The 12,153-nt window shown below is 46.8% G+C and overlaps 1 protein-coding gene across 1 annotated transcript in view; it reads right to left on the bottom strand.

Annotated features, from left to right (window-relative positions):
* The window catches only part of FLVCR2 (feline leukemia virus subgroup C cellular receptor family member 2), a 48,128-nt gene that overhangs the window by 30,877 nt on the left and 5,098 nt on the right, over window positions 1-12,153 (bottom strand). The window contains 1 exon segment of the mRNA XM_019518779.1: window positions 1,980-2,121. Coding sequence (XP_019374324.1) covers window positions 1,980-2,121 — 142 coding nt within the window.

The raw sequence follows: 12,153 nt of genomic DNA on the forward strand, positions 1-12,153 counted from the left end.
TTCCGACCCTAAATCTATGAAACTATGAAACTATGAAGAGAGTGTGATCCTGGCACAATTTCCACGCTGGCTTTGAAAGGCTCGGTTCATGCCAGGTATTTAGACAATCAGCCTGCCTCTTTCCCCGACTCCATCCAAAGCAGGATGGATACAAATTAACTTTCTTTTTTTAATCCAATATTTTTGATTTATTCATATCTGAATTTTAATTTAATTGTACTTTTTTTTTCTTAAGATGCTTTAAAAAAAAACAAACCACCACCAATATAAAGATAGTTTAAATTTAAGATACGTTAAAGCTCAGACATTTTTATGAAATAGTATATAATTAGAAGTTTATAATCCTTATTTGGAGACAATATATTTATGTAACCTTTTTAGAAAAGTCTTATAAAGTCACAACGGGCCATAGACTATATTAGGGGCCCAATCTTATGGGGTTCCCAGAGGCTCCTCTAAATTCATAAAGATTAAAGAAAACCACTCTACCCAATGGGACTCAGTGCTCAGTCTAGAAGATCCCATTAAGCATTTCTGTGATGCTTAGTTGCAGTTCTCAAACTGTGGATTTGCGTCTCCAGAGATAATATCGTTGTTAACAGCAGTATATGGAGATGAGAGGGAACAGACCTGATTACCGAACAGACCTGATTACCTACCCATCAGCCCTATTGTCTGTGGCGGGACAGTAGGGAGTGCTACTATGCTGAGCCACCCGCCTCACTGTGTCCAACCAAAACCCCACTTCAGGTATCTCCCCTGAAGCACCTACATCCAGCCAACCCCCTTCCTGGAACACACCCACAAGTCAGGGATAATTGCTGCCACCACCTGGGCTCTGGTCACTGTTAGGGCTCTGTGCAGCCCATGGTACACAGACCCTGCAGACCTTGGTGGTGCTTATCCCAGCATGGTGTTTTGGAGTGCTTCTGATAGCCTGAAGCATTCAAAAGTAGCCTCCTGTACTGGAGGAAAAGTAAAAAAAGTCAAGCCCACTTTAGCTAGCTGAGCAAAGGGAGCCAAAAGGCAGGTCCCTTCCCTCAAGAATCCACAGCTAGGTGTGCTGTAACAGATAGCTTTTATTAATAAGAGAAGAGACTGTGGAAAGGGTACAGGACAGAGGAATGTTAGAAGAAACACAGCTTGAGCAATACAGAATAGGCTCATTGGACCTTTTAAAAGACATGGCTAAAGATACATAACCCTAATATACTGGCTAAATTTCAGGCAAGTTACTCACATATACATCCAGAGAATTCTGGAGGCCCATGCTTCTGGCTGTGTTTCCAAAATGCCTCCCTGGAGGAAGAGCCCCCAGCCCAGGTGACCTGACCCTTGAATAAAACTCTTCTGACCTCATTACCTGGCTCCTATTTGAACCCAGCTGAGGCAGACTGATCCTCTTAAAAAAAGTGGTCAGCAGCCCTCGGTGGAGTGACTGGAATCAAACTGTTTCCACAGGTTACTTGGCATGAAACTTAAGATAGAGTCTGGACACTATAAGGGCGAAATGGGAGGAAGCAAAATATACAGCAACCCAGAGGTAGTCACAAAGGGATTTCTTCCCATTGTCTTTCTGCAAGTTTGTGTATACAGAGTCAAGCCCTTACCTCTCAAAAAGTGCAAAGTTTCAAAAAGTTAAATGAATAGAGAATATCAAACAACAATGTACTTTTTGTAGAAAACAAGGATTAAAAAGAGGATTCCTGGCCAGTGATTTGTGATTTAAAAATCAATTTGATTTAAAGCAAATCTTCCCTGGTCCAAAGGATGGGAGCTCTGGGCTGTACCATTCCCAGAGGATACCTTTGGGTGGCCACTAGCCTGCATGTGAATAGGGGCATGTGTGCGTTTGCACACTGCCCCAAATGGTCCCCATCAGATTTCCCTGGCCCTCCTGTGACATACAAAGCAGGCCCATCACACAAGGTGATCTTCTTACCTCCATCCCTCTTGCACATGTGCCCCCACCAGCTTACCAATAATAACAAGGATGAACAGTGCAGTTGACACAGCTGCAGTGATGAAGAACATAATACTAATGTGATAGGCCAGTTGCTCTAGATCCTCCACATCGGGTACCAGAACAGGAGGGACAAGGAAACCCACAGCGATGCCCAGCTGAATAGGAGAGACAGAGAGACCAACTGTTAGATGAAGAGCAAGCAGTAGCTCTTCCACCAACCCCAACACAGCTCTCTCATCAAGGGGCTCAGTCCCATAATGCAATCTGACCTTACAGAGTGAGAACCTAGCTTAGGCTGGCTCAAAGTGTGACAACATGAAACTACCTTAGTCAGTCATCCAAATGCCCACAGCATATGGCCAGTGTAACAGCACTTCCTGCTTACCCTATCCTGACAAGCCCGATTCCCAGAGGCAGGCCAGGCACACCTATGGCTCCACTTCTCCACTGCCCCATATCTGTCCCTAAACTCTAGCCCTAAGGACATGCGCACTAAGAGCCACTCGAGGGCTTAAGCCCATCAAGCCCAGAAGCTCTAAGTATGTTTGCTGGGGCTCAGCTCCAGACCCAGGTTGAGGCACCAGACTCTGAAGGGCAGCAAGGGGAGGCATCTGCTTTTTGGGTTTAGGCTATGCTGAACTGGTAGCACAGTACCTAGTCCCAAAGCCTGGGGGGTCACTGTACTAATGGCATACACTTGGCCATGAAATGGCACCTAGCTCCAGGGACACGCTGGCTTCCTCAGCTGCCAGCGTCAGCAGCAGAGGGCATCTATAGGGTAGCATCCAAGAGAAGCATTTCCTCCCTTCTTCCCCTCCCCCAGTGAGCAGATTTCACCACAACAGACCAAGTTTTGACAAGTATGTGAATCAAAAGCAATACCAGCCTGAAGGGCCCTCCTCAGGATCCAGAGAGAAAAAGTCGGCCTCTTTGATTCTAATGCTGCTTCTAACCAAGAGGGAATAAAGTGCACTCAGTGTATTTGTGGCTACTCAAGACAGGAGAGAGTTCTTATGAAAGCTGCTCTCCCATCTGTGTCTTGTTGCACCCAGGTGTGGCACAACCAAAGCTCAACTCCTAGCAAGTGTGTTTACCTAATTCCAGCTTTCTGTGCTGGTGCCCTTCATTCCTCAGTCCCTTGAGGATAACACACCTATGCCAGGCTCCAGTCCAACTGCTGCTTGTTCCCAGTAAGACATTGTGCACTAACCCCGCAGGGAGAGAGGTAGTCACTTCAGCACTGAAATGCATTTTTCCATTTCAAGTTTGATGCAGGCACTGACGGGCCCTGCCTAGAATATACAAGGGCTTCTGCAGAGCAACAGAGATAGAGAGATGCAGGGCAACACAAAGCAATTCTCACTGGCTTCTAACATTCCTAAATCACTTCTGCAGCTTCAAGTGTTTGGGTGTATCATAACTGAGCAGCACCAAATGAACTAAAATGACAGAAGCAATGAAGAATATCCCCATTTCCCACTATCTCCCAGCCACACTAGTTATTCAGTCCTTTACTGTGTGCTCCATAAATAAAGAAAATATGTGCCAAGGCAAACTAATAATTAACTGGTTTCAAGATCCCATTATATACACATACATACATACATACACACATATACACACACAAGTCTTCTCTGCTACCCTGTCAACTGGAATCAGAAACATCTGCATCCTCCATGCTCTAGTCCAGTGGTCTCAAAAGTGGGGTATGCACACCCCAGGGGGTGTGCAAGACTATCCATTGGGGTGAAGGAAGAAAATACTAGAACTTATACATATACATACACACATATTGGGGGTGCACACTCAAATTTTTTTTACTGATAGGGGTGCACAATCAAAAAAGTTTGGAGACCACTGCTCTAGTCAGCCCCCTTTGCAAATTCACTGCTCTCTGGTCCAGCGGGGAGATTCAGGGTCACAGAATGCCCTGCCCTATCCTTCACATATTAGCTCACCCCAGTGCTGGAGCCAGAAAACACCAATTTACAAATGAGTAATTCTCACCAATGTTTGACCAAGCTTCAGTGGCCAGGACAGCTCTGGCACTTATCCTTATAATCAGAGGCATGTAGACCAACTGGAGTCAGGACTCCCAGCATGGGCCACTTTAGAGAAAATGAGTGATACAAGGAACCAAACCCTACCATGCTGCCTTCAGGCATTTACATGTATGAAAAGAACATCCACAGCTGTATCCAGCAGATTGAAAATAAGCATAAACTGTCCCATTTCAGAGTATAAATCAAAGCCAAACTGGAAGGGGTTAGGAAGAAATGTCTGTGAGCCAGATGTTCCCTAACTGACCAACCAGGGAGTCAGCAGTACCTTCCTCACACCCACATGATACCAGGCAGTGTCAACAGGACCCTGGCCTAGATGGAGCACTGCTCTGGGATGACGTGGCAATTCCTGTGTCCCAGTCATTCAAAACCCACTTCCCAGAGCAGTTCTATTGCCCTCCTACCTGAAACACCATCTGGGAGCCGAGGGATCTGATGGCCAGCTCTGTGCACAGACTGTCCTCTTTATGACCTACCCCATGTATTACAATTTCTCCATGTTCTTCCACCATGAAAACCAACATAAGGCACCTCTGACTGAGGGAGCGAGGCAATTCCACCAAACCCAAACCACCACACAGATGGACCTGTTGTGGAGAAGCCCATCAGCCCCTACAAAAAAAATCTGTGTTTTGCAGCTTATGTCCAATGCCTCAGCTCTGCACAATTCACCCTACTCCTTCAGCCCACTATCAGGCCCCATGCAGCTCCAGTTTTCTTAACGTTCAGGAAAAAAGTGTCACCTGACCATGATGCAGCCTTTCAGCAATGCTCCTGCCCCAGCCCTCCCACTCCATGAGCCCCCTGATCTCACAGACCAACAGTCCCATAATAAGCTGCCAGAGGAAATTTACTGGTCCCCTGCTCCTTTTCCTTATCAGCTTCAAGCAGTGACAAAAAGATAAGAGGGCAAAAAATTCCTTTTCCCCATCATTATTTTATCTAATGAGCTCTTGACCTTCAGACCCAAGCACATGAACTATATTTGCACAGCTACACAAAGAAATCTAAAAAACAGTTCCCTCATACAGCCCATACATAGTCTCTCACATGACACCAAGTTCAGAGAGACACTTGACCCCTGGGCTGGCAGATGGCCTATTTTATGAGTTCTGTTATGAGCTTGGGCAAGGATATTTTATCTCCTTAGTAGCCATGCTCCAGCTGTGAGGTCTTGCTGGGAAAGACAAGTCTGCAAGTAAAGTACAAGACAAGAGTCAGGAAACCTAGATTTTCTTCCTAGCACTGTTACAGGATTCTTGTGTGACAAAGTAAAGCCCATTCCCCTCTCTGAGTCTCTTCCTTACTTGTAAGTGGAGGAAGATGCACCTGATATACCTGGCAGGGATGGACTGTGAAATGCTTTATTAAGCACTAGAACATCCTTTCCTTAGAGACTAACATCATCACCTCTCTTTAAAACAGTACTCAGATTTACTCAGCTGTGTGTGACACTTCTTGTCATCTCCTGCCAATAAATCTTTCCAAGTCTAAACCTGATAGCTAAACACTCAAGCCCCAGATAACCAAAACCTGGGGAAAAAGAGCTGAGATTGCCTCCACTTTCTTTTCTATCTCCCAGTGTGGCAGGCCTTATCTTCACTGCTGTAAGAGCTGCTTTCTGCACCTTAGAGTAAGTAATGTGCATGAGACCTCCCATGGGGGAGGGGGACAGGGACACACACAAAGAAAAGGAACTTTGATTTTACTGCCAAGTGTTTTGTCTTCACTGCACTTTTCCCCTTGAGATGTCTCATGCACATTGGTTATGGTAAGGTGCAATATACAGCTTTGATAGCAGTAAAGATAAGCCCCTAATATGATAAGCATTATAAGCAGCATGTGTTTTTTTTTCCAGGCACCAGGTACCTCTCTCTGCAGAGAAGGCAGGCAGGCAGCAAGCTTGTGGCTCTACCCCAGCCCTGTGCTGTCAACCCCAGCCATCACGCTCCCAGATGCCACTCCCCACTATCCCCATCCCCATCCACCTGGCCAAGTATGCCCTACCCATATGGGTCCTAGGCCAGTCTCCATGGAGACCCTGCCCACCCCCTTGATCAGGTGCCCCTGGCAGTGCATGCAGGACAGATAGGCCAGGGTGCCCAGACAGCAGGGCTGGGTCCAGTGGCAGAGGTGACACTAGCAGTGACAGCCAGAAGAAGCTGCCACTGCCAGGAAATGGAATCCAGCTCTGCACTGCCCCAGCCCTGCCATCCATCCAGGCAGCAGGACTGGCCACATGCACCATGACCTGAGCTACCCCCTGCACATAGGCAGGGTAGCACCAAGGGACCCGCTGCTGGTCACATTAAAGTCCCTTGGTGGAACAGATTCAGTAGAGTCCCAAAAAGCCCTGCAACCTCCCTGTGGACCATTTGCAGTCTCCCCACTGCCTGCCACAGCTGGCCCAGGATCTGGGCAGGCCCCTGCCACTGGCCATGGCACACAGGCTGCTCCCAATCCCTTCCCCACCTGCTGTCAGCAATGAGCTGGGCCAGGGCTCCACAGACCCCAGTGCAGCTGCTTGCAGCTCCCCACCATCACCACCTGCTGCAAGCAGCACAGGCTCTGTAGCCAGTGGCAGGGGCCTGCCCAGAGCCCAGGCCAGCTGTGGCATGTCAAGCAAAATTGCTTCATGTGCCACACTCCAGCATACATGCAGGGGGTTGCTGACCCCCACTTTAGACTGTCACCTATGAAAGCTTACATCTCTAAACAAATTAGTCTCCAAGTTGCCACCTTGCCCTACCTTCTTCTTAAATAAAACCCAAGTTTCTCACATACTCACATGGCAGAAGCTGGGTTTTGAGAGGGAAAAAACACCAAATATCATAATATTCACAGTAAAATGGTGAGAAGTGGTAACATAGGGTTAGCCCCAGACTAGGGGGAGGGGAAATTGACAAATGTAACACAGAAGCTGTTTGGATGCAACTGTTGCAACTGCATGATTTTGTAGCAACAGGAGTTTAGCAAGACCCTCCAGCTCCAACCTTGCTTCATTCAGGGTCAAAGTCAGGGTGATTTAGCTAAATTGTAGGCTACAGGATCCTGCAAATGAAAGTTACAATGTAAGAGGTGAAGAACACACTAGAGCAGTAGTTCCCTCTCCCTTTCTAACTGCACATCTGTCCACACAAGGAATTCAACAAGTCGCAAGTCTGAGCACAGAAAATGATCTCAGGACATGGCATGGGCAATTGTACAGAACTAAGAGCACACTGTGGCCAAGAAACGAGGAGCTGTTCTAAGAGCTTCCAGTCTGAAGACGAATTGCAACATGCAGTGACATCTGGGCTGAGAAGAAAATGAGCCCACTAACCATGAAGACAACACATTGCTTCAGTATAGACTAGTGCAGTTACCTTCCATTTTATCCATATGAGTTGCATCTTGTGTGGGAAGGGGGAGGGGAGAGGTAAGCAACAGTTCTACTGATCTGTGAAGGCAACCAGCCCACATGGCCAGTGTAATGGGAGGGGAGCTCTTGCAGGCACCTCAAATTTACTTTTCATTTCCCCAAAGTTTGCTTCTTGCATGGATTCCAGCAATTGCTGATGATTCCAGCCCTGCAACTCTGCTAACCAATGGGAAGAGGGGCATTAGATTACATGCAGCTGCTGGCTATAATGCAAATACATTTTAGCAACTAAAAGGTTAGAGGAAATATGATCACTCCTAAGGCAGCCCAGTGGCCTCCCTTTCCTTACTAGAACACAATAGCTACATGCTTGTTTGGAAATAACGGTTGGTTACAACCATTGGTAAGTTCTGCGGTGGGCTAACAAGGGCTCTACCCATACTAAGACACTTTCCTTATCCTACGTAAAATACAACACAGTTTCTTAGAAGCAGAGCTAAGGCATATTTTCTTTGCCTAGTTATGATCTGTTCTGGCCACATGAAGAGTTCCAGCACAACTACAGTATTAAACTCTATTCAGTAACTCACTACGAAGACCCCCTGAGGAAGGGAGCTGCAGCAAGCCATAGGTCAAACTAACGTATTGCTTACATGGAGGAAAAGTAGAAAGCTTTTAAACAACCTATACAGGCACTCCTACTTTCTTACTTGCACTCATGTAAGAAGGAAGAAAAGCAGTATCACTGTCACTGTGGTGAAGCAGAGAGAAGATGAGAACCTCCTGAGAAACACCAGCCCTGAGGGTGACAGCCAGACCAATCAAAAATGCTATTTAGTCCCCTGGGATGGGACCATGCCCTATTCATTTGCCCACCTTCCAGAATCCCCAAGTCAAGCTAACACATGGCTCTTTCAAATAGATAAAACTAGACCCTGGCCTGAACCTCACCAAGTGACAACATAAATTAAAACACAGCAATATAGTATAGCTGGGGAGCCCCAGGTAAGCAAGGAAGGTATTGTGGTGAAGGCAATGTGGTGGGACTAAAAAGCTCTGAGTCCTACTATCAACAGACTCACTCTGGGACCTTGAGCAACTCATGCAGACTCTGTGCTTTGGGCTTTCCACCTGTGTAACACAGGGATTAATATTCTTGCTAGCACTCATGGGTGTGGATGGGATATTTTTATTAACATTTAAGAGACTTAAATGCTGGGGGGGAACAAAACAAAACACACAGAAAGCAGATGTAGAGGAAATAAGAGCTTTCAGTTGAAAAGAAAAAAAAAAAAAAAGTTATCCCCAAACCCTGCTCCCCAAAAGATGCTGAGTACAGTTCCCCCATGCCGGGCTTTCAGCCAGCACATGCCTGCTCCCAAAAAGATTTCCCTGAGAGAGACTGATCAAGTGTTGCCCTAACCAAATACACCCTCTGTGGCTGGGAGACTAACCCAGAGCAGGGGGCCTGGCATCCCAGAAGCCTCTGCAGGAACTGACTGGGGGCTTATTCCAAGCAGTCACAGTGTTGTTTTGTGTACCTTTCACTAATGCACCTCTCCTGAAAGCCTCTTGTTAAGCCTGTCCATGTACTTCCACCTCTCTCTACCGCACATAGGAGCTGTGGACTCTCAAACTCTGTCAAGAGCTGGACAAATTCCAGTGAGACTCATGTGTAGTGGGAAACAAATGTAATGTTGCAGCAACTGAGTATTATTTTACCACTACTATAATCACCCAGATGTTCCAGAAAGGTCTGGGATCCTCCTGAGGGTTGGAGAGTTTAGCATCAAGCTGAATGTTTCAAGCTAAGGTTAGAAAAAATGTCTCTGGCTTTGCTAGATTTCATTGGCTCATGTCATGGATAGATTTATTTGCACAGTAAACATGAGCTCCAAAGGTTGGACTATGTAAAGCAGAGGAGCAGGATCCTGTTGCCTGCAGAGATCCCAGAACTTGAGAATGTGTTTGGGATTTAAACAGCAGAGAGGAGCACTTATTAGTGCCAAGTACAGTCTATACAGGGCATCAGCAAAATGACTCCAACAGCCCTGCTGATGCAACTCAATCCATTCATTCTAGCCCTGAGGTCCGTGCAGTTCTCTCCAGGCACCACAGACCTGCCCTATTCCATGCCCTGCTATTTCAGTCCCAGATGTGTCACATGTTGTAACTAATAATCGTGCACATACTAACATGTGGTGACAGGCACAGCTGTGCCAGATCTCTTTCAGTTTGTGAACTGTGGCAGAGCTTGAGTCCGGGCCCTATGAAGTAAAAGTCTTGGGTTTGGGACTCCTGTGACTCACCACCATCCCTGGAAACATGAAGCACTAATTCAGTACCTAGCACAGTCCCAGAAAGACAGTGAACAGCATCTCCTGCCCCTGTGATGCTGCTGCTTTGTGACATCCAAAAGGAGAGGACATCACAGAAAGAACACTTCCTCCAAGCAACTGTTTTGGACTTTGCATCTCTGCCCCTTCTCCCAATGGATAGCAAAAGCAAAGAGGCAGCAATAGCACAGCATGAAGAAAGGGCCAGTGGCGGAGGCCAGGAACTTTAGATCCAAGAGCTGCCTCAGGCTGGGCAGCAGATGCTAGCAGGTGCTTGCTCTCTGGGAAACAGCTGAGGAATACATAGTTCCAAGGATCCCTACAATTACAGACAGTGAAGAACCCCAGTGTCAGAAGAGTATGCAATGCGAGTGCCAGGGGATGCCATGGGATAGTACCTCCTCTCCCCAACATGAACACTGCAGCCATTCATACAGTTCCTCAGAAAGTGCCTTAACACACCAGCCCAGAAAGTCAGCTGCTATTAGAGTGCATACTCTGTGTCCAACATGTAGGTGAAGGTGTGGCACCAGACAAAATTAGAAGGAAGGTCACCCCAGATCCCAATGCCTGTTTATAGAAACCTAACCATTCTAGGTAGGCCACATCTTTCCCTGGCTCCAAAACCCTCTGGCACTGCCCCAAGTCCAAAATGTTTGAGTAGTGATTACAGAGTGCTCCCTGGAATCCGACTGCTCTGATCCACCCTTCCTTTCCACAGAAACAGGGGGGAGGAGAGGGGAAGATGGGTGGGACTCCAGCAAGAGGTTGGGAATGTCGCTTAGACAGTTGCCACCACCACATGCCCCTTCTTGATCCCTCAGTAAAGTGAAATCTGTTCTAATGGTAATCCATGGTAAAATCAAGGTGCAGATACCAGAGGCAGGGAAAGTCTGCTTCATTTCTCAATTAACCCTTCTTCTGTTCTGGCACATGGGAAATCAGACCTTGGTTGGAGGGACACAGTGTAGCTGAGCTGTTACAGAGACACCAAGCAGGCTTGTAGATCTTACTGAAGAAACCCATGGGCTGGGATCCTGCTCTTTCCTCAAGCTTTAAGGTGAAGGGTTATTCTGCACCGTAAGCTCCCTAGGCCATGTCTAGGCAGGAGCATTTGATGAGCTTGGTACAAACAATGCTGTGAAAAATCGCCCTGTGCCAAAACATCTGAATTACAAGTGGAAAGGTACGGTCCCAGTCTTGCCAATCCCCTTCCAAACCTTCCCCTAGTACAAAGCTAGTTGGTTCTCTACAAAGAAGCTGCTTGGAGCAATGTAAGATCCTAACATAAGACATTCTAAATCACCAGCCACAATATAGCCCTGTTTCAGAGCCAGGAAAACCACTCTGTACAAGAACAGAGAAAGCAGGCTTATTCCTCAACTAACACAAGTAAAAATGCCAAAACTAACATGAGTAAAAGTGTTTCTTCTTCTCATCTACATCACTGCCTTTAACAATTTAAGAGAGGGAGAGGGAGGGATAAGAGGAAAATCCTTCCAGACACACCTTTTCTACAGCATCTCCCAGGTGGCACCAAACGCTAGGTCTGATCCCACTGAAATGGCCAGCTCAGTATTGGCAGCAGGAAAGAAAAGGACTCACAACATCAAATACTCTCTCTTGGTCCTACAGAAAGGATTCTACAACTACCTGCTGGCAACAGCTCGCATGGTGCCACCTACTCTCCAGGTAACAAGTGGATGCAACAACTGGAGCAGTTCTCAAGGCCTAAAGCAGTTGCTGCAATGGTGTCCAGTGTGTTACAACAAAAGCCAAAGTCCAGGCCATCAGAACACTTGGTTATCAGATTTCTTTCCTTTGGTGCTTGGCTGAAGACCAGGGTAGCCCTGGGGGACTTTGAGCTTACAAGGAAACTATTTCACACTCAAAATGTTTCTCCCACTCCCATCACTGGGCCTTTGCTGCTCCCATCACTAGCCTTTGCTGCTACTTGGAAAGATTCAGTGTGACATCCCAACATGTCTCACAAATTAATTTGTTCAGCTCTGAAAGACAGCAAAATAGATTTTAAAATCACAAGCGTTGGGCAGTGGGTTGTGCCCCACTCCAGCAGCCCCATGTTCCTGAAGTCGCTAAGCTCACTCTCTCTCTAGGACTTCATCTCTGTCCTCCTGGGACAGTGCTCCCAGATGGAATGAGGAGAAGCTGTCTTCCTTTAATAGTAGGCCACTGCCCATTTGCTTCAGCACGTAACATCTGTGAAAAAAGCTGGGTCAGAACATACTGACCAGCTAACAGGAACAGTGTACTGGAGGGAGGCAGCCTGGCGGAGTACTTCCCCTCCCACACACACAAAGCTCAGCTGAGCAAGGGTCATGATGGAGCTCTAGACATTAAGTCTGCTGGAAGAAAAAAAAAAAAAAAAAATTCACCCACATGGGACATTGCTAAAATCTCTCACCA

This window comes from Gavialis gangeticus, unplaced genomic scaffold (genome assembly GCF_001723915.1).
Source record: "Gavialis gangeticus isolate Ggan-Ray unplaced genomic scaffold, GavGan_comp1, whole genome shotgun sequence".
Classification (NCBI taxonomy): domain Eukaryota; kingdom Metazoa; phylum Chordata; order Crocodylia; family Gavialidae; genus Gavialis; species Gavialis gangeticus.